The sequence below is a fragment of the Colletotrichum navitas genome, assembly GCF_030913465.1.
Source record: "Colletotrichum navitas strain CBS 125086 chromosome Unknown LY79scaffold_2, whole genome shotgun sequence".
Lineage (NCBI taxonomy): Eukaryota > Fungi > Ascomycota > Sordariomycetes > Glomerellales > Glomerellaceae > Colletotrichum > Colletotrichum navitas.
Genome location: NW_026850548.1, coordinates 36,144 through 58,494, shown reverse-complemented (window position 1 = coordinate 58,494; position 22,351 = coordinate 36,144). Strand labels below are relative to the sequence as shown.

General features: G+C 53.6%; 6 protein-coding genes across 6 annotated transcripts; 2 read left to right on the top strand and 4 right to left on the bottom strand.

Moving 5' to 3' along the window:
* Positions 1 to 536: 536 nt before the first annotated feature.
* LY79DRAFT_664996 (methanesulfonate monooxygenase) lies at positions 537 to 1,766 on the top strand (the record flags this gene model as incomplete). Its single annotated transcript, XM_060562998.1, has 2 exons — positions 537 to 589; positions 644 to 1,766. The coding sequence occupies 2 exons, from the start codon at positions 537 to 539 to the stop codon at positions 1,764 to 1,766; spliced, it is 1,176 nt and encodes a 391-aa protein (XP_060419871.1).
* Positions 1,767 to 1,898: 132 nt separating this feature from the next.
* Positions 1,899 to 3,723, bottom strand: LY79DRAFT_504888 (cytochrome P450; the record flags this gene model as incomplete). The annotated part of the gene is made up of 4 exons (XM_060553556.1): positions 1,899 to 2,307; positions 2,362 to 2,443; positions 2,508 to 3,239; positions 3,315 to 3,723. 4 exons carry the CDS (start codon positions 3,721 to 3,723, stop codon positions 1,899 to 1,901), a joined length of 1,632 nt encoding a protein of 543 aa, XP_060419870.1.
* Positions 3,724 to 5,610: 1,887 nt separating this feature from the next.
* LY79DRAFT_664994 (uncharacterized protein) lies at positions 5,611 to 6,217 on the bottom strand (the record flags this gene model as incomplete). Its single annotated transcript, XM_060562997.1, has 2 exons — positions 5,611 to 5,664; positions 5,756 to 6,217. 2 exons carry the CDS (start codon positions 6,215 to 6,217, stop codon positions 5,611 to 5,613), a joined length of 516 nt encoding a protein of 171 aa, XP_060419869.1.
* A 1,271-nt stretch (positions 6,218 to 7,488) lies between these two features.
* LY79DRAFT_137234 (uncharacterized protein) lies at positions 7,489 to 12,130 on the bottom strand. The gene has a single exon (XM_060550921.1). It carries the CDS (start codon positions 12,015 to 12,017, stop codon positions 7,737 to 7,739), a length of 4,281 nt encoding a protein of 1,426 aa, XP_060419868.1. The 5' UTR covers positions 12,018 to 12,130; the 3' UTR covers positions 7,489 to 7,736.
* A 1,885-nt stretch (positions 12,131 to 14,015) lies between these two features.
* On the top strand, positions 14,016 to 15,149 carry LY79DRAFT_664992 (uncharacterized protein; the record flags this gene model as incomplete). The annotated part of the gene is made up of 1 exon (XM_060562996.1): positions 14,016 to 15,149. One exon carries the CDS (start codon positions 14,016 to 14,018, stop codon positions 15,147 to 15,149), a length of 1,134 nt encoding a protein of 377 aa, XP_060419867.1.
* A 754-nt stretch (positions 15,150 to 15,903) lies between these two features.
* Positions 15,904 to 18,495, bottom strand: LY79DRAFT_504677 (mechanosensitive ion channel; the record flags this gene model as incomplete). Its single annotated transcript, XM_060553532.1, has 1 exon — positions 15,904 to 18,495. The coding sequence occupies one exon, from the start codon at positions 18,493 to 18,495 to the stop codon at positions 15,904 to 15,906; it is 2,592 nt and encodes an 863-aa protein (XP_060419866.1).
* Between the last annotated feature and the right edge of the window lie 3,856 nt (positions 18,496 to 22,351).

Genomic DNA, 22,351 nt, shown 5'->3' with positions numbered 1-22,351 from the left:
GTTGCGAATTCTCAGGCTCGCCATTGTGCCCATAATGATGTGATTGCCTCAGAGAGAGGTTGATTAAGAGGAGCAACTGTATCGATCGGCTTTCTATCTGCCGTTATGTGCCGTGGCATTCCATGATTGGGTTAAAACGCATCTATCTGAACTTTGACATGCATCTGTCGTTGCAATCCAAGATCACGCCATAGCTTAATATCCGATCAGTGATGCAGCTCCTCCAACCGGACCTTCCTGCGAGATGTCGATCACTCAGTCTTCCATGATGACAGAAAAACTAATTGAACAAGCTCGCCATACTGTAACCTGATTATCTTATAATATGTCAGATGCCTGAACACCACAGTCTACGCATAGCCACTGCGCAACAGCCTGTGTTCGGTCCACAAAATCTGGATAATTCTTCAATTTGAGCGCTGCTTTCAAAATCACTATAACTGGCATCTAGAGCGAATTGCCTCAGAAGCTCACAGGTATCCGCGCATCTATTATTGACATTCTACTCTTGGGCTGGCTGTTCGTCATTTGTCAAGATGTCAGCTCAACCGCATCCCCTCAATACCGAAGCTGACAGATTACTCTTCGCGTAAGCTTTATTGTCTCAAAAGAATCATACACCGATCACTGACCTCTTGATTAGTTACTGGATCCCGAATGTTTCAGGGGGCCTGATCATCAGCAAAATCCCCCAGAAGACCAACTGGGATCTAGCAAGCAACGTCAAGTACGCCAAGGCGGCGGAGAAGGCTGGCATCGAATACGGCCTGACCCAGATCCGATTCACTTCCGGATATGGTGCCGCAAACCAGCACGAGTCCGTATCGTTCTCCCAGGCGATTCTCCAAGCCACGGACACTATCAAAGTAATTGCCGCTATCCTTCCCGGACCCTGGAATCCAACGACGGTGGCGAAGCAGATTGCTAGCATCGACCACTACAGCAACGGCCGCATCGCCGTGAACATTGTCAGTGGCTGGTTCAAGGGCGAGTTCACAGCCATCGGTGAGTGGTGGCTAGAGCACGCCGAGCGCTACCGCCGCAGCAACGAGTTCATTCGCTGCCTAAAGGGTATCTGGACCGCACCAGATGACACTGGATTTACCTTCGGCGGCGACTTCTACCGCTACCGAAACTACGCACTCAACCCAAAGCCAATACAGAAGCCGCACCCAGAGATCTTCCAGGGTGGCAACAGTGACGACGCTCGGAACAATGGCGCCGAAGTCAGCGACTGGTACTTTATGAACGGCAATGACCTCGACGGGTTCCGCGCCCAAATAGAGGATGTCAAGGCTCGCGCCGCCAAGGTCGGTCGCGAAAATGAGGTCCGCTTTGCCGTCAACGGCTTCGTCATCGTCCGCGAGACCGAGCAGGAGGCCGTCCAAGTGCTGCAAGAGATCCAGGGTCAGGCTGACAAAGAAGCCGTTAACGCCTTCCGCGACTCTGTTCAGCAGGCTGGGGCCAGCACCTCCAATAAGAAAGGCATGTGGGCCGACAGCAAGTTTGACGACCTCGTACAGTACAATGACGGCTTCAAGACAAAACTCATTGGAACGAAGGAGCAGGTCGCCGAGCGTTTGGTCCTCTTGAAGAGTCTCGGGGTTCACCTTGTTTTGACAGCTTTCTTGCACTATGATGAGGAGATTGAACAATTCGGAAAGCATGTTCTGCCACTCGTTAGACAATACGAAAAGGAGGGCCGGGGCAAGGACGTCAACTTCGAGATCGAGAGGACTGGGGATGTTTACAGGAAGAAGCAGTAAATGAGTACTATCAATGCGCTGAATGGATACTTAAATACTTCTCATTCAACCGGGGTCTGCTCAAGAACAAGACGATAGATTATCAAGCAAGCTTTCGTTCGGATTGTCTCACATCTCTCGAACCCCCCGACCCTAGACTCGCAAGGTTTCCCGAGCCTTGTTATATTCATCCAGAACTCGTTTTGCCCTTTCTGGACTCCTTATCTTGAATTGCATGGGGAAAGGCAACGGCTCGAGAATGACATTCGAGTTCGTCGCTTGGGTATCGAAAGTCACGTCTTCGCCGGTAGCCGGGCACTTCTTCAGCCCCATATCGAACGCCCAGCACACGCCCGCTCCCGCGATGAACATTTCATCGTCGACGAGGGTCTGGCCCAGGCAGGTCCGGCGACCCCATCCGAATGTGTGCATACCTACGCCATCGCGGAAATTCGGATAGCGCGTCAAGGGTTCCTGGTAGGTGGGAAAGCTCGGGTCTAGGTAGCGATCTGGACGATAGTTATCGTAGTCAGGGTACCTTTCGGGGTCGCGGTTGATGTTCCTACGGAACTCGTGTCAGCAATGCTTTGTTAAAATACAGGTGGGCATGGAATACCATTCGCAAGCAAGGATGATGGTGCCTTTTTCAATCCGGACACTTTGGAACTCAGAATCCTTCTCGCACTGGTGAGGAACCCCTGTACAAATCTGTCAGTTCCCAAGTCTTGTCATCGAACATGCTCTGCTGTCAGTCTGACTTACCGAGAGGGACTCCAGATCTCCATCGAAGAGTCTCCTTCAAGCACGCCCTTACAGTCGGCAGCTGGGCAAAGTCATCCCGGGTTGGCATCCTATCGCCACAGGCCCTGTCGATCTCATCTTGACACTTCTTCAGCCACTCGGGGTGAAGCGCCATGCACATCAAGAAGAATTGCAAGGGCCCGGAGATGGTCACTACCCCCACAAGACACTGGAACCCGAGCATGCAGGCGGCAAAGTCCTCCTCCTTCCCGTCTTGCTCCAGCGTCTTATTTCCGCCGGCCTCCAATTGTTCAAAGTACCTATATGCCCAAGTGTCCACGGGCAAGTCGCCTTTCCGGAACCTTGCTTTGGCAAGACGGAACGACTGCAACCACCACGCGCGCTGGTTATTGACTCTGTTGACTTCGAATTTGCGCCATGGGTTGTACCGGACAAAGTCTGCGAGATGCCACAGTGGCGTGATGGTGTTGACAATGGGACCTGAAACTGACATTCGCGTCAGTGTCTCAAGAGCGCTGTCCCCGTAGGCTTTCCCTTGTGTGGAGTCATCCCAAGAAAGGCGGCTCATGATACGGCCTGTCATCTCGCGGGTGTTGCTATGGAACTTCTCAGGGTCCAGCAGGAGAGTCACTAGCCACCGTTTGACCTCGTTGTCGATGTGCCCGTAAAAGTGGTGCTGGTGGGCGGCTGCCATGGCAGCGTGAACCCATTTCCGCTGGTATTTCCATGTTTCTACCCAAGGAATAAGGTGTAAGTGTCAGTAATCACCTCCTAGCCGTGTACTTGGTCTATACAAAAACCACTTACCGTTACGGTCCATTAATGCAGAATACGTGGGTCCTAGCTTGTGGTCGATAAGAGCTCTAAGCTGAGGCCGGCCCGCGAAGTTGTTCCCATCTTTGATCAGAACCTCTTGCGCCATCTTCTCATCTGAAATGACGACAAACTTCTGGCCAAGCATGCTCGTCTGGTAAATTGGTCCGAATTCGTCCGCCCACTCCTTGAGCTTGAGCCACATGCCGAATCTGGGCAAGTCATGGACGCGTCCGACAATAGGATACTGTTTGGGGCCGGGGAACCTAGTGCGCTTCTGACGTGCCTTGTCGTCTTCGCCCCTGCGGCTGGTCCATAGTGAGAAGCGGCGGAACGAGGAGAAGAGCAAGCCCGGCACGACGAGAATGCCGAGATAGAGCCAGAGCGAAGAAAAGCTCTCCATATCCGAAAGTGTCGATGTGGACGAAACGTGGGAAAGTAGCAAATTGCTTATTGAAGAAACTCGGATAACGACTATGGTAAAGAAACAATGGGGGGCTGAAGATCATATATGTAGGTCTCAGTTATCCTACAATGTCACATGCAGGACTGACAGGACTGACAGGCATCCATTAGTCGCCTGCTGAGTCTGGCTATTCAAACCCGCTCTTGATCCAGCATTCAGCCACCCAGTAAGTCGAGGGCAAGAAGAGGATCGCATCTGCGCTAGCCAACAACAGCATCCAAGCTAACGGCCATGGGATTCAGCCCCCTACCAAGTGTCAAGTATGCCAGCAGCTGGGACGGCTCTGACAGCATGCCAGCACCCCGGGCCTACCTCTATCATGGTCTGCTTTATTCGTTTCTCAATAACCAATAAGGCGGGAAGAGAAGTGTAATGAGGGTGTACTACAGAAGCACCTACTCTCCTCATGCTTGAGCTTTATTATTGCAAACTCTCGAGAACTCTTCAAGTTCACCATTCTCGCTACCGGCTTCCCGGACCAAAAAAAAGTCGGCATATTAGGGACTTAATTCAAGATGCTCCTCTCCCCTCTATCGATCTGACCAGTGACAACGCAACAAAAGAGCGCATCTGTTGTCAACTCGGTCAACAAATGCTTTGGGAGAGGATGCCACAGCGCAATTGTGATAAGCACGGGCAAGGCGCCACCGGGCAGGATCGTCGGCAAGATCGTAGGCCGGAATAGCGCGAGCATAGGCTCCGCAATGCTATTTTAGCGTTACATCGTGGCTAACACACAACCTTACTTCCAAGTTCCGATTCAACGGTGCATGCTAGTAATCGCTAATGCTCCTGCCTATGGCATGCGCTTGGCGGCCGTTGTGAATCATGGCTGCAGGATCACTTCGGTTGAATTGGCATTCGATACAAAGCTATGAATTCCAACCCCAACATTCGTATCAGACATTTAAAGCTGGAGATTAAGCCTGGCGTCGAAAGGGGCGGGTAAGCAAGATGCAGAATCAGTTATGGATGAAGTGGGGGGTTGGTGTGCGTGCTGTAAACATTGACAGGCCGCACAGCAGGGCATTGCAGCGGCGTTCCCAAACTGGTGACCTCCTCGTTCCCACCTGCGCTTATTATGCAGTACGATCCAAGAAAGCACCGCTAGTGGGTGAGATTGGGGGCCTACATGTCTTACCTGTGCGGGCGCTAAGAAGAACACCTCGTCAGGATCAAGAGTGGGTGGAAGCGGCTGGTGCCTAGATTTCTCCTACTAGTCTCTTGACTAAATGTTGGGGAGATCGAGTGGCGGCTCTTGTGACGTGTGTAGCGTACGCAGACAACGTTGAACAGTAGACGTGACCTGTTCATCCGATGTATTGTGAAAGTCAACTGTAACATCCTTTCAGACCAAAAAGTTCTCTCCCAAGCATCTTTCACTTCAATCCGAATCATCAGCAGGAACAAATTTTCATAGAAATTAAGTGTTCAAATCATCGTAAAGCCGGCGCGGAGCCCTTGGACTCACTTCATCGTTTACTTCGGTCAGCTTCCTGGGAAGATGTAGTATCACACATTCCGGCGATGTATTTCTCTCATCTCCCGCTGTGATTGGATATCAAGCACAGGGCTATTTAGCTTTCAAATTCTAGGATCAAGAAGGCTCTGAAAGATAAAAAATATCGTTGCACATATCAACCGGCTCTTACATCAAAGGTCAGCTTGCTACCTTGTATCACAGACTTACCGACCCCCCCCCCCCCCCCCCAGCTGCCCAAGTAGCATTCGCTGGAACGAAGCCAGCTGTCTTCACTTTTCCGGCCCGCGTGAAACCTCGGCGCGCCATGCATTCTACTAGATAACTCCATAACCTGACCCGCTTCATGGGTCGATGAAGGGCGGCACCGGTTGATCGGGGTGCTTGTCCTTGATGTGCTATATCATGAACCATGGTCAGCAGACACATTCTGTTCCTTCCCGAGTTTGCCTTCAGAATAATATCAGATAGGGGAAAGGGGGGGCTTACCCGAGTGCGCGTCCATGCGGCCGTGTACGACTTATCGCAGCCGGCGAAAGGGCAGCGAAAGACGCGCCCACCACGCCCACCACGCCCACCACGCCCACCGCGTCCACCGCGTCCACCACGTCCACCGCGTCCACCGCCCTTACCTCGCTGGCCGGCGCCGCCAGAGCCGCTAGGGCCGGGTGCGCTGCCGCTGTCGTCGTCCTCGTCGTCCTCGTCGTCACTGTCATTGTTACCGTCACCGTCACCGTCGTCTTCGTCTTCGTCGTCCTCGGCGTCCGGCATATCAACGTCCTCTTCCATCGCCGCCGCCGCCTTCGCGATCTCGTTGCTCATCTTGGCGAGCGCGTCAAGCGCGGCGCACTCGAACTCGTGCCAGTCGGCGGGTGAGCTATTATAGACCCCGACGAGCGCGTCGCGGATGAGGTCCGCGAGGGAGTCGTTGGAGGAGCCGGGCGATGACATTTTCTTTTGCGCCGTCTATTGTCGTCAGGCTCGTGATGATGTCCGATACCAGTTGGACGCTAAATACCACGAGATTATGAAAGAAAAGATGCTCTTCGTTGCTTCTGTATACAGACTTTGTTGATGAGGAAACATGGAACTGTACGGTCGAGTCTGCGGTCTTGATTATATAGTCTTCCGGTGCTTCCATCTCAGTAACAGCATTAAGGGAGTTGTTCTCGCCAGTCCAGTCGCCATCAAAGCCTCGAAGCCATCGGGAAGCCCACAAAGGCGGTTTGTGCCCTGGGCCTATTGATGCTCGAGGGCAAGGGTCGAGTATAACAATGTAATCACAAAGAAAGACTCAACGGCGAGATTTTGAAAGCCGACGACGAAACATAGCACTCATTGTTTTTCCCTTTCCCAAACTATTACCATGGTAAGCTCAAGTGCTCAAAAAGACAACGGTGTGAACTTGGTCATGATTAAAGCAAGCAAAGGAGTCTGGCCAAGAAAGTATTCAATCTTTTACCACCTGTTCACGGAGAGTTTGGATTATCTACAACCACAAAAGGGAGGGTCGGATAGACTGATCTTTGACCGTTACCTTGGGCTTCTACCGGGCCGTTTCGGCCGTGGCCGATGGAGTATGCTTAACAACCATCATTGTCGTACTCATCACTGTATCCGTTATCATACTCTTCATTATCATACTTACCGGATCTACTATCAAAGTACTCATCACATCCCTCATGGTACCCATATTCCTCCTCATGATTCACTTTGCGCTCCTCCTCTTCATCACCGTACCCTTCCTTGTCCTCTTTGGGTTGGTGCCTGTAGTATCCGTGCTGATCCAAGTCCTAAAACACACAAGCAGCCTGTGCTGTGCAAACAGTAGATAACAACTTGTCTTCCAGCTCAGCAGAAGCAGGAAGAGGAAGCTCATGCAGCCGATGTGACGTCTGGTAAATGTGTTGCGATGCCGGGCCTATCTCTAATAAGCTCCTCTACCGCCCGAGGTATCCACCGCGGCGGTGGCTATATATAGTCGTACTGCGTTTCAAACAGGCAACCAACCTTTGCTTTAATACGTACAATTGAACCAGTGCCCCGATTATCCGTCACAACTCGACCAAGGTCATCGCCCTTCTAATAAAGAAACTAAACAGCTACACAGCAAAGGTGGAGACGGCGGCGCTCAAGTAGCAGCGACAGACACACTTAAGCAGTATAGATAGATGCAGCTGCAGCAGCACTTAAGCAGTAGAGTTTACAAAAAGAGTTCTTCAAGTGGAAGATTCTTGTATTGAAACTACCTACTTGTAGGTACTTGCCAGATGTAGCGTGGTGCGGTGCAGTGTGGCACTTGTCTCAGCCCACGGTGGCTGCTTTTCTTCGTTACGCATTACAGAAACCATTATCCCTTATTATCCGTCACCAGTTCTTTGCAGGTCACCATGCCTGTGATACCAACACACACAATAAGCGTGTGCAAGAGCCCACGACATCTCCGTCTGGATACACTTGCTAGTATGTTTTATCTGTAGTCCCATGGGTCGTCGCCCCAGTCATCCCCAGAGTAGTCGACCGCAGAACTTTTTGCCCACTTATCTTGCGGTCCAGGCCCTTCATTGACCGGGACAGGACTCACAGCCGTCTGTGAATGAGGCTTTGAAAAGAGGGGCGCTACAAAAAAGTCGCTCTCTGCAGGAACCCTCGCCTCGTTATGTGTGTGTATCGTGGATGGCAGTTGAGGCTTCTGCATTAGGGTGGCAGCCTGGACTAGAGAGTCTGGCTGCTGTTTTGAGTGGACGATGGCTTGTTTTCCAATAGTCACCAGTTGCGGTTTCAAAACTGGTTGTATCTGTACCTCCGAGACGTCCATGGTAGAAACTGATGCAGCATCTGATAAGTTGTCAACGGTCTGGTCTTTGGACGGTCCTGTGGGCGGGACCAGTCCGACAGGCGGCACAGTTGTTGGTCGCTCTTCCACCTCGTTTGGTTGTTGAACCGCAACTTCTGTGCTAAATTGCGGCGTTGTAGCTGAGTACGGCTTCTGTTGAAACGGAGGATCTTGCCTGTGGAAAGGTTGGTGAGAGCTGCTGAAGCCTTTGCTTTGAGACACGGTCTCGTCGACTAGTTTTGTTGACAGATTGGTTGGAACGGCAGCAACATGGCCCAACATAGACCCTTCTGGACTGTCAGCTGCAATTGAGGCGGCCGGTTTATCGACGACTTTATCGTGAAGATGGGTATCAGCTCGGCCGTGCGGGTTGTGCATATTTATCGGCGGTGCAGCTGGTGGCTGGTATTGTAGTCTTTGAAATTGCTGCTGCTGCTGCTGCGGCAGGATATTGGACGGCGGAGGAGCGACCTGGGGTGGGTTATGTGCTGTTCGGAACTTTTGCTGCTGCGGGGATGGTGTTGGCTGTTTTTGGAGGACCGATGCCTTGTTGCTCTTTATTAACTTGGAAAGCCAACCTCCTTTGTCTTTGTCCCTTGTCGAGGTTTGCATGACTGGTGGCGTCGATCCCGGGCGCACAACATTTTGAAATGGTGAGCCGCTTATGTTGATGGGTGAGTAAGGCTGAAAAGGATTGTTTGCCACCGGCGAGTAATCTGGATGAGACGGCAGGCTAGCAGAGTTCATCGATCGGAGAGGTTCGGATATGGGCTTTTGTACGTTCGCCTGACTCTGGGCTGCTTGGTTCATCAGCCTTTCAGCGTTGTAGCCTCGGGAGGACTCGGCAGATGAAGGATAAGCAGATCCGGTCGACAAATTCAGACTAGAACCTTGAGAATAGCGGCGGTTCTCTCGAGAAGTAAGACTTATGGAGGCTGCTGGAGGTGTGCCTGTAGAATTGTCGTTTTCTAAGTGCTCTTGGATAGAATGTAGGACATGCCCCGGAGACCTGATAGGTGTCGAGGGGCTCGTTGAGCCATACATATGCTGCGAGGGCGGTATTACTGTGGGGCGCATTGGTCGCTCTGATAGAGATTGGGCGGTTGAACGGCCGTTCTCAGCTGGGTACGGTGGTTGCGAACCGAGTGGAGGCGGGGTCGGATGCTGGTTTTCACTCGGGAATGGTGGCTGTGAACCAGGCAATGGTTTAGGCCTGGAAACGTTATGAGAAACAGATGTGATCGCGTCAACTGGACCGGAGCATTGGACTTGAGCAAACGGAATATAAGGTTGACCATGGCTTTGGCCAGACAGTCGATGCTGTCCAGGTGATGGTCCTTGAGAAGGAGGCCGGGCCGCAAGACTGGCCAAATTATCGGGAGGCAAAGAGTGACGGCGACTCGATGCTGGCGAACTCGCGCTGCCGGGTGTTTGTTGACCAGATACTTGCTGGATGTTGCTAGTCGAAATGGAAATAGGAATCTTCTGGGGTACCACGGAAAAATGTCGGCTTGTTGTTTGTTTAGCAGCTTCTGTTTGTGCGATTGGGGGTAGCCCAGAAAAAGACGCAGGCCTCGAGCCTACAGGTCGTACGGGAACGCTCTGGCCGGCAGGACCTGTAGTGGATCTTGACGAGGAGTCGGAATAGGTTCCAAGAAGGAAGCCAGACGATGAGCGTCTGCCCTCACTCTCTAGGGGCGAAGGTGTTTGTAGAGACGCGGAAGACTGGCCACCCGTCGGTGGGCCAAGGGACGAGACTTCACTAGAAGCATACGATGTTTGGCGTGCTAATTCAAGGTTTGGCGGCGGCGAAGAAGGATCCAACGACTGTATGCCCCTCGTTACACTATTGAGCGCGAATTCCAAGTATGCCCGATTTTGTCTGGACGAGCTTTGCTGCTGGCGTACGTCGCTCTGAGCTCTGGGGCGCTGCAAGAAGTCAGGCAAGGGTGGCGCGGATCTGTTGGACAACCCATAATGGGACAAGGGAGGCTGTTGCTGGTCTGTCGACGACTGTTGAGGCGCTGTTTCGACTCTGTGAGCCTGGGGCCGAAGCGCAAGAGGTAACTCGGGACCACGAGTTGGAGGGAGAAATTGGGACTGAGATTGAGGCAAAGCTGGACGTTGAGTTGCCTGAAATACATGGGATTCTTGAGTATTCACACCCCCGGGCTGAAAGGCCGTATACCGCAATGCGTTCTCTGCGATCCGGTCGGTAGGGGCTTGGGAAGTCAGTTGAGACGAAGGCGAGGTGCCCGAGATGGGGTGCCTTGGATTGCTTGGCCCTTGAGCAGCAGAAGGGGGCGGCAGAGGCAGAGATTGCTGAGATTGGCCTTGTAGTTGCCCCCTCGCCGGCTTCAGCACCGACGGGACATGCTGTAAACCGCCATGCGAACCCCTCCCTAGGGATTGGCCAACACCTGTGCCAGCAATTGATCCTTGAGTGCTACTCGGGTTCATCGACAGTGATGCCGGGCCTGCGTCTTGATGTGGTGAGGGCTGGTTGGGTTGAAACGGGACTTTGGGTGGCACTTGCGGAGGCTGCAGAACGGACGGCATGCTTGCTTGATCGAGGCTGGGGCGCGGGCCCATCATCAACGACATTTCTCTCGACAAAGAGTTGCTTTGGTCTCGGGGCTTGAAGGTAGGCTCTCTGCTTGACTGAGCCTGAGTCACGCTGCTTGTCACACCAGGAGCATAGGGCTGATACTGGCTTTGGCGGGCTACTGGATTCGAAGGTTTTCCCTTGATAGCGAACGTATTGTTGTTGGCATCTGCAGGCAGCTTTTGGGTCTGCTGGGAAGCTTTTGGGGAGGGCGAGCTGCCAGGCCTAGGCCCGGGTTGCACAGCCTCGGGATGGAAACCTGGAGAGGCTTGTGATGCGCTGGGTAGCGACGATTTCTGGGGTCTTGATCCTGTCCCAAATGTTGCCCCGTACAAAGCTTTGTCACTCATATTGGTTTGGTGAAGGAGATCGTGAGTTGATTGGGCTGGCGGCCTGGGCTCTGAAGGACTTGTGCGTTCGGGCAGTTCGGCAATGCCAAAGTCGACGATTCGCGTCTCTATGGGGGCTAGTACGGCATTATCAGCCATTTCTACGGGGTCTGGATGGGTCTCGATGTGGGCTGGGGCAGTATGCTCTGTTGCCATCTCGGCCATGTTCCCTACAGGATCCCAGGGCGGCGGCTGGAACGTAGAAGAGTGTCCCGGGCGAGGTTTTTCAACGGAGTCGAGAAGGGGAACATCAGGGGAAGCTGCGACAGCGTTGGTGGGGCTGGGGAGATCTTGAGTCCCGCGGAGGAGTGGGAGTTCGACGGGGGGCTTCGCTGCTATGTCACCCTGCACGACGATTGCTTCTTGAACCGGCACACTGTTGACTACGGAAGGGGTGTTGTTCTCGCTCTGAAGAGGCGACACGCCTGACGTTTCGCCGACGGCGTCGAGAAGTGCTTTGTTCTTCATGTTGTTTCCGCCGGCGTCGCCGTCAGCGGTCTTCTTGGGAGAAAGAGCGTCCCGGTCGTCCTCGTCGGCGTCGGGACTAATATCGATATATGCATCAGGGCCCAGATACATGAAGTTTTCTGGTTGGAAGAAGAAGCCGCCGTCGTCGTCGTTGTTGTTTAGGGGCCCTCCGAAGCCACTGCGGTCCATGGCGAAATCGGACAGAGGCCCGCCGGTAGCGCGCATCTTGGACTTGGGGTCGTCATCGATGGTTGTGCGTCTCTTGAGCTGTTGCTGGCTTTCCAGCTTCTCTTCGGGGGCGAGCTCAAGTGCCGGAGCGAAGTTGTCAATGAAGTCGGGAAACTCATCGCCTTCCTTGGGAAAGTGGAACTGGACGTGGCCGTTCGGCTTGTAGCGGTAAAACCAGCGGGTGCCATCGTAGTCCCACTCCCAGCCGGGAGGGAGGCCCGACATGTTGATACTTCGGCCGTGGCAAATGATGGAAGCTTGGGTTGGCGTCGCACACTATGCAGGCGGGGGTAGTCGAAGGCTCGGGAGTTTCTTTGCGAGTCGCCGAGATGGCGGAGGCCAGATTTGCGATCTCTGCTGGAGGGCTGATAGATGAGACGAGGCCCTCAGCTTCGGGTGGGAATGAGCGTTGTGTCGAGCTTGGAATGAGGCGGGTTTTCCTGAAACAACAGTTACGGTACAGGGTAAGAGGAAGACTGGTGCTTCAGAGTGCAACTTTTCGGGTAAGTTGACGAGATGTCATTGTCACGCGGAGGTTGTAGCGCGCAGCACCAGCAGCACCTGCAACAACAGCAGTGGGCGGGAGTGGCCATGTCGCGAAGAAGAGGAGGAGGGGAAATGGAGGGAAAGGTGGCGCAGGGCGTCTTCTTCTGCGACATGACTCTAATAGCGTAAGGCGGTCGGTCGGACTTTGAGATGATAGTAAGGGCGGAAACAGAAAAGTCGGGCCAGGTCGGAGAGCTGACTAGACTGGATCGAGAAAAGCGGTGCGGCTGAGTTGCTTGAGGCAACGAGCGAGCGGTGGTTTGGTGAGATTTATGTGAGGATGGGCGGCGGATGAATAAGACGGACGGGCCATCCATCTGATGATGACTGAACAAGGGCCCACTCCCAATGCGGGTTAGGCTTATTTTTAGGGGTCTCGAGCGACGTCTGTGCGGTGATAATAGCCGGTTCCCCTCATTACAGCAGGGTCAGACGGTTGTTATTGGACGCTGGCTGTTCGTTGGTTGAAGGGGGCCCTGCATCTTTGATTTTCGACAAATTCGACGTGAATGAATTGCATCGAGACGTGGCCGGCTTATCCTTCTTCGCAGTGTCCCTCTTCCACTTCCATCTGTCTGGCGTATACCGAGATTTTTCTGATAGAGCAACCAGCTACCTATGCTGGTCGATTCACCCGACATTCGGGTACCTTTCCCCAAAGATTTGACGATGCGCGTGTACGTCAAAAAGAACAGACCTGTCCCACCATGACCGGTTAATCCCCGCCAAAGGCCGGCCGGGGACAGGGACTATAAAAAAAGGTTATTAAGAAGCATCAGCCAACTCTGCGCATGACCAGACGAGGGTTTCCTGGCTCCATCCACGTGTCGTGGAAATACTATTCACTATACCTTTCTTAGCCTTATAAGAGACTACTTGTATAAGTGCATGTCCAAACGTCGACCTACTCGGCTGATCTCACCAATGACGACTTGCCTGTCTCTGGACTGGACGATAGTCACCTTCCGGGAGAAACCAGAGGCAAGACATCTCAAGACCATGCCTTCAGCTCTCATGGCCTACCTCGGTAGGTAGACGCACTGCTGTGTCCAACGCAATGGAATAGAACGGAAGGATGCCATGCATATTGCATGAATTGATCTTGCTGAAGCCGCCTTCATACACGACCACGCGTATCAAGTTCTTGACCTTCCCTGTGGATGTGGCGCGAGACACTTCATCCTGCTTCAATACCTCATCTTCCGGAGAACCTGTGCCGTCTCCTCCTGCAAAGAAAGAAGTCGCGATAACATCCACCTCCCGGACATGGTGGCCGGAGTGGTGCCTACCTACAATAGTTAGTCTCTGGGTTGTCAGGCAAACAGCATCATACCTCTTTCCATCTCTGGCTACTTACCTAACCATCTTGTCGCGGCAAGGACGCACCGTAACAGCAGCACTACACGGTAGGTACTTGCCATTGTCGATTGAGACGCAGCTTCCTATAACACAATTCCTTTCGTCTGGAATAACACCGTCTCCCGCCTCCATCCCCATTCCCTCGTGCTTCACCTCCTCTCTACGACACCTCTCTCTATCACCACACTTTTGGACCTCGCCCCGTTCCCCGTTGTCTGAACTCTACCAAGACACTCTCGCTACCTACCCTTTTTTGGTTCGTCTTCCTGCATCATCCCTCGTTCTCTAACTCTTTCTGCCTCTTGATATCTCTTCAAGATGACCGTCTCTCGTACCCTCAAGGCCTTGACGGCCATGTCTTCCTTGAACCTGCAACCCTTGAACCTACAACGACACGCCCAAGTCAACACTGACCAGAACCTGGTTTTGGCTGACTGCGGCATTGGATCCAACCCCGAGAATGCCACTTGGTCTACCTCACGCCAAATGAACTGGTACAAGGGCCCCGTCTGGTCTACCCCCGCTGAGACTGGCCCTGCCAATCCTGACCTACTCGTACAAATGCCCTACGATGATGGCAAATACCCCTGGAACTTTCAAGGAGCTTCTGCTACTTTCCCCAACGGCGAGACATGGTCCGCTTGGATCGAAGACGGCACCCCCGAAACTCTTCGCGCTGGCAAGGCCATGAGTACCAGGGACGGCGGCACCACTCTTTGGTGCTACACTTACCGCGGACGCCCTCTCGGCCTGAGTGCGTCTGGCAACTCGACCTGCAACTCGGCTTTTGTTTGTAACCATCTCGAGACTGGCCCTACCCCGTGGGCCCGAACTCCAGGTGCAGATGTTCCTTCTGACAACGCCACCATCTTCACTGACACCATCAACAATTCTTCGGCCGCTGACAATACCTTGGCCGTCAAGGTCGACGTCAGCCCACGCCCTGCACTCTGGTACGGCACCATCAACCAGTTCCTGAGTAGTATCATCTTCACCGCCGGCGGCATTTGCAGCCCCAATCCCTTCTCCAATCGCTTAAACTCTACCGTCACGGCCCGCTGCCAGGGCACCAATGACACCCCTCTCAACTTCCTGCCCATCTTCTTCGACGTCCTCAAGAACCTCGGATCCCTCACCGGCCCTGACGGCTACTTCATCCACAATCACGGACCTGCCCCTTTCGCCAATGACACCGCGGACGACACCCTCACGCTTCCCACCACTTTCAACCTTACTGCGTACGATATGGTGACGGGAAATCTCAAGGGTTTTATTGGCTACGAGATCGAGTGGCCAGAACAAGGCATGGGCGTCCATTGTTTTGACTGTAACACGACTGAATTTGACACCAACTACAACACGGCCGTCGCCTCCGCATTCGACGTGCTGTATCCTACCTACTCTAAGATAGTCATTGAGAGCAAGTGCACATTCAACACTCTTTGCTGGTAATGGCTCAAAGGCAGGGGATTCAAATTTCATCCCCAAGAAGCTACGACCGACCGGCTGTTTGGATGGTGTGCTGGTAGCACTAATGGACGCCATATCATTGTATGACGGGTGTTACAATATCGCCGGCTATGAGCAACGCTTATCCCGAGAAAGAAGAGTTATTTGCAGTGTATGGCGCACAATGATGAAGTCCAAAGCCCATTGGCCATTACACCGGTTCTAGTATGGATACCATGGTCTAGTAGTAGTATGCCGTTCGGAATCGCAGTCTGTTCAAGTCAATAAGAAACTCAGCTTCTCAAGATGATGTCTCGATTACCTGTTCGTTGGCCTCACGTGAACAACCACAATATCCGTATACTGCTTGGCTAGATGTGTTTTTCTTTTACAATTTGCATCAACACTTGTGACAAGCCGAATTCAGAAAGGAAAAAAAAAATTTGGTTGAGTTATGAATCGAGATCTCTATTGGGTATTTTACCCCGATTGCAATCTACCAAAAGGTTCCTTCTCAAACCCTCCAATGGTTTGAAAACATACGCTGAAAAGCCTGTGCCAAATTTTTGTTTTTTAAAAATCAACTCCGTCGATCCCCCACCTCTGGACATCGTGATTTTTATCGCCACCCTCGGGGATTCAATTAAAAATACCACATTATGAAAGGAGTGTATGCGTGCCGAGCCCGGGGCATTCCGGGACGAAGTGTTCCGTACTTTCGGAAAGGAAATGGGTAAATGAGAAATGAAACGTCTGTCTAGACAATGTCGCTGTTCTTCGTCCTACTGGAGCTCCGTGGGCGGCTGAAAAACCGGCGGCGCTGAGAGCCAGACTCTTGAGATTGTCTCGGCGCAGCTACGCCAGAAGTGGAGCTGTCAGGGCGCTCAAGATCGGATCGCTCGCGGATGCTTTGGAGCCGCGCGACATGAGGCTGATGGACTTCCCTGCGAGCTTCAAAGACGTCCTGGAAATCGCTCCAGTTGTCGTCGATGAACGGCACCACCCCGGTGCGCGAGTCGGCGCGAGCACGAGTAGCAACAGCCGAGATACCGACGGCGGAATGAGTGTTGGAGTGGTTCGATTGGGTATCGCCAGGCGTGGCAGGCTCGTTGCCACTGGGACCATGGCTGGACTTGGACGAGTCGTACGACGGGGGAGCACCGCCAGCCCAGTAGAAGGGAGTGTTGCGGGAACCACCGGGTTGCACCTGCCAAGGGCCTTGGAGACCAACACTGCGAACCTCGGCCATCAGCTGTGCGGCGAACTTGTTGTGTCTCTGGAGACGGAGGAGTTCGTTCTGGAAGTTGGACTTGTGGAAGAATATCAAGTTCATTGTGAAGGACTGGACCTCGTTGAGAGTCCTGACCTCGGTGATGATGCGTGGTTGATAGTCTCGCTTGTTTTCGAGACAGAAGTTGAGCATACGAGACTTGAGCTCCTCAATGAGCTCCGGGTCGGTACCGAAACCAAGCTTGAGCTCGATGGGATCAGCAAGTCCAGCCGAGCGACGTTGGTTCAGGATGAATAGGGTGTTGAGGACACTGTTGGGTGCCTGGACAATGTGGCCCTCCATCTTCTTGAACTCGGTGTACAGCAGGGAGATCTCGGTTACGTAGTAGTCATCGCCGGTTCCCAAGGTACCGGTGTTGCCGTAGACAGTAACTCGGTCACCGACATCGAAGGGGTGCTTGACGAAGACGAAAATGATGGACTGCAGGAATTCCTGGGCCGTGGCCTGGAGCATCCAAGCGAGACCGAGGAAACTAGAACCGGCCGAGGCCAGGCCGGCGGCGGCCGAGCCCGAGAGGATGGAGATGAAGACAACGATGGCAATGATGACAATGATGAAGAGGAAGACCTTATCGAGCTTCTTGATGACGGAGTCAAGATCCTTCAAAGAGGCGGCAATAGCCTTGCGTTCCAGGTGAATCTCGTTGCAGGTTAACTCCATCTCCTCCATAGAAATGTCGCCGTTGAGATCCTTGTCGAAAATGCCGAAGGCATGCTCTGCTTCTTCTGGGGTCGCGAAGGCAACCTGCATATCTTCAAGGAAAATGGTGTCCTGGCCGTCCTTGACCAAACTGCGGAAGATGAGGCGGGCGAGTGCATGAGCCGATCCAGTGTTACGCAGCATCTCGTAGGTGATCTTGCGGGCATGGTTGAAGGCGACCTTGCGTCCTATGAAGTCGTTCCCAACGCGGGCCGCCATGCCGCCGGCCTTGTTGAAGGCTGATCGGACATTCTTGCCCACCACGCCCATTGGAGTACGAGCACCTGACCTGTTGACATTCTCCGTCGTGAGCCAGATGGAGTCCTCGCGGTGGATGCGCGTCTTTGAATGCTCATACAGATGGACGAGGTGATCGATATCGCTCTTGTTGGTCTCGATTCGCTGGGCGTAGGTGCGCTGGTGAAACGTGGTTGCGATCCACTGAATGCATATCTTTTCGACCCAGTTCAGGGCAGCCAAGACAAAGAATGATATGATGACCTTCTGGACAACGTTAATCCACTGGACGGAGGGCAGGCTGTCCTCGTCGGGGTTGAAATTGTCTGGCAAAACGCGGTGGCCGTTGAGAATGGGCGAATACGAGATGAGTATCCCGAGCATCCACATGAAGAGGGCGGTATGCAGCTCGAGACCCTGGCCAATGTCCTTCCACTTCTTGTGGTTGCTGGAGCCCATGACTATGGCGATGCCGCCAAAGATGAGGGGCATGAAGCTCGTGATCATGCGCGAAGCCCACAGTGAGCACCAGATGACCTCAAGCCAGATGCCGAACCAGGTGAGATAAACGCCATTAGGGCCGCCGACGGCTGCCTTCTCAGGGACGATGGCGAAATGACCGAGGAGAACGGGAATAAGGAGAAGAGCGCCTCCGGGGATCATGTATACAGCGTAGCGGATAAATCGAGGGAACTTCCTCAACCACTTCCAGATGGCGTAGGCAAAGGCGCCGGCCTTCTTCTCAGGGGGGGGCTTTGCGGCATCGGCGGCGGTGGGGTTGGTAGCGAAGACGTCCTCGGGCTCGCGTTCACGGGTCCTACCCTGGCGAGAGCGCTGTTGGGACAACTCATGTTCCTGGTTGGAAACGAAACGCTCGGCGCGCAAGACTTCGAGATCGTCGTTGAGACGCGAGGCTTGCTCCCGGCTATCTTGTGGCGACATGGGGCGGTGTGCGTCGTCGGGAGGAGAGAGTAGGTTCTCAGTGTTAATGCGGGCCATCTTCTCCTGCTGGGGGGGCACAGAACTGGGATCTGTAGCTGTCTGGAGGCTGTCGTCCGTGTGGAATGAGTGCTTCTCATTTTCGTCCGAGTTGGATCGCTCACGATTTGTTGGAGTTGTCATGTTGGGCGGGATGAAGGGGCCGCAAAGGACCAACAGACGAGGTGTGAAGACTTATGGGTGTAAGTGAGTATGGGTGGGAATATCGAATTAGTTTGTTGGCGAGGGAAAGGGGTTGGGTTGAGTTGTCCTGCTTGATATTGGCAGTCGGTAAATATGACCAAACCAACCAACAGCGGTCCTCAGTCGGCTACCCAGCTGTGATGGGCGAAGAGGTGAAACGAACGTCGGTTGTTGAACACGCTTGGTCGCGGTTGGTTTGGTTTGGTTTGACGCTTCTCGGTATATTTCTTGGTGGGGTAACAGGCGGGATGCCGGGAAAGGTCCTAGGCAAGGAGCTAATGGATAGATATATCCCGGGATCTAGCCGTCGTCGTCGCCGTCTGGCTGAATTCCACCACTACCTATCCGTATGTCGGAGGACTGGAGATGGGATCACAGTCTCTTCAGCTAAGAAGAAACGGAGGGAGTACTGGTCGGTGTTGAAACTGCTGGGTGCTGGTTCCTTCCTTCCTTTTTTTTTTTTTTTTGTTCCTTTTCTTTCCCCGCGGGTGAAGTGTAGGGGCAGGAGCATGAGCAGCTGGGGAAGGAGGGCGAAAGGGCTGGGGAAGGAGCATCTTTTGCAGGGCGAGGAGAGGAAGGTGTGGATAAAATATCTTGGATGCAGGAGCCAAGCAAATATCCGCACAAGTGGGAAGTTACAAGCAAGGGACCGAGACCGAACAGGCAATGAGTAGCTGGTGCCGATACGGACGGACAGAGCAAAAGGAAGCTCCTGTGCGTAGGTACATCAGTACATACACACGAGATGGGGTGTGTCAGTCTCCCACTCTCCCTTGCCCCTTGGCTTTGCCGGTCATTTAGAAAACAGGGACTCCATGAGCAAAAAACTGGGCCATGATCTCTGGGCCCCGGGAGGGGGCCCCCGGTCGCGGCTATTTGAGCGCAATGAAATGTCAACCATGAATCGACGACGGGCGACATGTGCTCTAGAATTCCTTGTCGTCTGCACGAACCGAGTGCTGTCGCCCACTCATCCGCTCATCCACCCATCCACTCGCTGCCACTCGCATCATCCTTAGCACCCAATGGCCGCGTTGCGGCGCCACGTCGGTGCCCAGAGTTAAAACCGGGGAGACGAAATGCTGATCGCGCGCCTGGAGCCCATGGACGGCCACACTGGGGGTGAACTGGCTCGTCATTAGCATTTCGGAAAAAATTGAGTATCCATTTATTTATTTTTACTCTTCACGCCAGGTGCACCTTAATCTTGGTAGACTTGATGGAGTCGTCGAGTGGCATTGAGCATTCCATCAGATTGGTTTTTGGGCGGAAGGCCATGCCATGGCCATGGCGAACCGGGTCCATGTTGAAATCAACTGGCAGGAAAGAAGAGCCTAGGAGGGTGGGTTCCACTGGGATGGACAGGACGTTGTTTCCCGGAGATAGGACCTAACCCCCCCCCCTTCCCTTCCCTAAATCATCCCATTTTTAACACATTTAACATCATGGAGGAGGCAGCCTCTTCGCAGCAACATCGTAATTTACTCAAGGCTCCATCTCCCCTTGCCAGCTCGCTGTTGACCGAAAATCCGTGCTGGAAACTGCAGTATGGCATACATATATCCGTACAGCACTGCCATACTCTCCACAATGATGGCTTGTCCGCAGTACCAAGAAAAAAAACTACCGACACCCGTCGCATCGCATCGCATCACATCGCATCGCCGCCCCATCGTTGCTGGCTCGCTAGTTGCTTCCTAGCTGCACGGTAGCTCTAAGCTGATTTGCGGTTAGCGCCTTGAAGATACCACCCGGCACTCTCAGACTCCCATCGTCGTCATATTTTCCATTGGACTTCATCATCGCTGTACATGCGCATTGGGACGATGACTAGATGCAAATCAGAGTCTCTGCACAGTTGGATCGGAAACGGACACCTCATCAGAATCGCGTTGCTGCATCTCACAATGAATCACAAAATTTAGTGTAGCCGCGAAGGACTGGACCCCCACCTGTTATCGCAACCCTTTCCCACGCCTTTTGCACGGCCATCCGCACGTCCCGAAGTGCGGCGCTACTTCTGAGACACTGAGGCTCTCTGCTGTGTTGCACCAAACTGTCTCTCCCGCTCCGCAAATACGGGACACTGGCTGATCATCCATCCATCTCACGCTATCTACCATCCGAATCGTCGTGTAAAGCAGGGGGGCGGCATGATGAAGGGCTAGCCCACCATCCGATGCGCACATGGCCGCCACCTCTCGAGCTCTGGAAAAAAAAGCACATACTGTACTCAGTATGTAACATTTACTCACAAGCCACTCTCCATAGAAGATTATCGTCAAGTTCGTGATATACATACCTGCCTACTGACTAGTATGGACTGCAAAAAGTCCGCGTCGTAAAGGGCCGAAGAGACAGGGCACCATCGGTCGCCAATACAAGCCAGTGACGACAAGCGTGCTCGCCGGGTCCGGTGCGCACTCCCGAGGAGACATGGATATACGTAGCGGCAAGCTGTCCAGACGGCGAACAGCAAAACCCCGAAGCGCTGGAGGATAACTGTCATCGAGCACTGACAATGGATCAACCCGGACCTAATACGAGCGCCCGCCGCAAATCTATTCCACGAGCAGACGGCATCGCACAAGCGGTGTGTCTTGGCAGCAGCGGGTGCAGCGGTGGTACTTCTGAATCTTACAACTCATGTGTCGCCAATGGCTGCTAGACGCAATCGGTACTGCCTATGTATGCTGTCTTCCGACGGATGACGCAAACCTGCACCTCGACGAGACGAAGGTCTGGCAAACCGTGCTCTTTCACCCTAGGTGGGCGGTCATCTTCAAGCCTCTCTGTCTCTAATTCCCTCCCTCCTTCCTCGAGCTCAATTGAAAGCCGCCCCTTCCTTTCTAAAATTTCAAAAGAACTGGAGATGGAGACCCCCACTCTTCGCCCTGGTCGTGGCCCCACCTGCCAAGGCTGACGTCACGTCGCATTCTCCCCTGTTCTGCTTCCTTTCAACGGTACCTACCTAGGATCGGCCCCTCGCCCGCCATCCCCCCTGCCAAGATACATACCAACCTACCCCTAATCCTCAGCTCGGTCCACCGTTCCCTGAACGCTCACAGTCTCTAACCTCCGATACCGTCACTGTCCGACATGCCTACCTATGGCGCGGCCCTGACAGTGCCGACTGTGGGCCAGCGTCTTCCAGGCACGGAGCTCAACTGATGTCGTGGAAAGTTCTAGCGAGCATCTGGAAGAGAAGGGAAGGGAAGGAAAGGAAAGTGAAGGGAAGGGAGAGAGGAGACGGATGCCCCCAAATCGACTAGGCCTGGACCTTTGAACTCCGCAAGGTCCGCGGGCCAGGCTTCGGTCAAGCCAGTCAGTCATCTCCGTCCTGGCCACCACCACTGAGTACTGAATCGCTCGCAGACTTTTGGAGGATTGAGATGAAAGCAAGCGCATCGGCCGCCCGTGCCAATCTGATTCGCTACACGCCGCCTGTAGTGTAGTCCTCACCCTTCACCCGTTTCACCAGGAACCACCTTTCTAAACAACAATCACACCATCTCGCGGCGTGAGACATGCTATAACATCACACCCACCACCAACTACATCCTCAACAAGGCCGCCTTCTAGCGCCTCTGGAACAAGGGCTCTTCTGAAAACCTGTCTCCTCGCACGCCTCTGCTTGTCTTAGTGCGGGAAGGGGTTTCCAATCACCACCACCACATCATTCGCGGCTTACCACCTTGGGTCTCCCGCTGGCGCCCCGCCGCCCATAGGACGTTTGCCACCACACAGCCGCCATTGTTCATGCCATCGACAACGCCGCTGGATGCAGGTACCGCAC

Excerpts from the sequence above, each read along its gene's own strand:
- LY79DRAFT_137234 (XM_060550921.1), bottom strand. The coding sequence starts at position 12,017 with ATGTCGGGCCTCCCTCCCGGCTGGGAGTGGGACTACGATGGCACCCGC.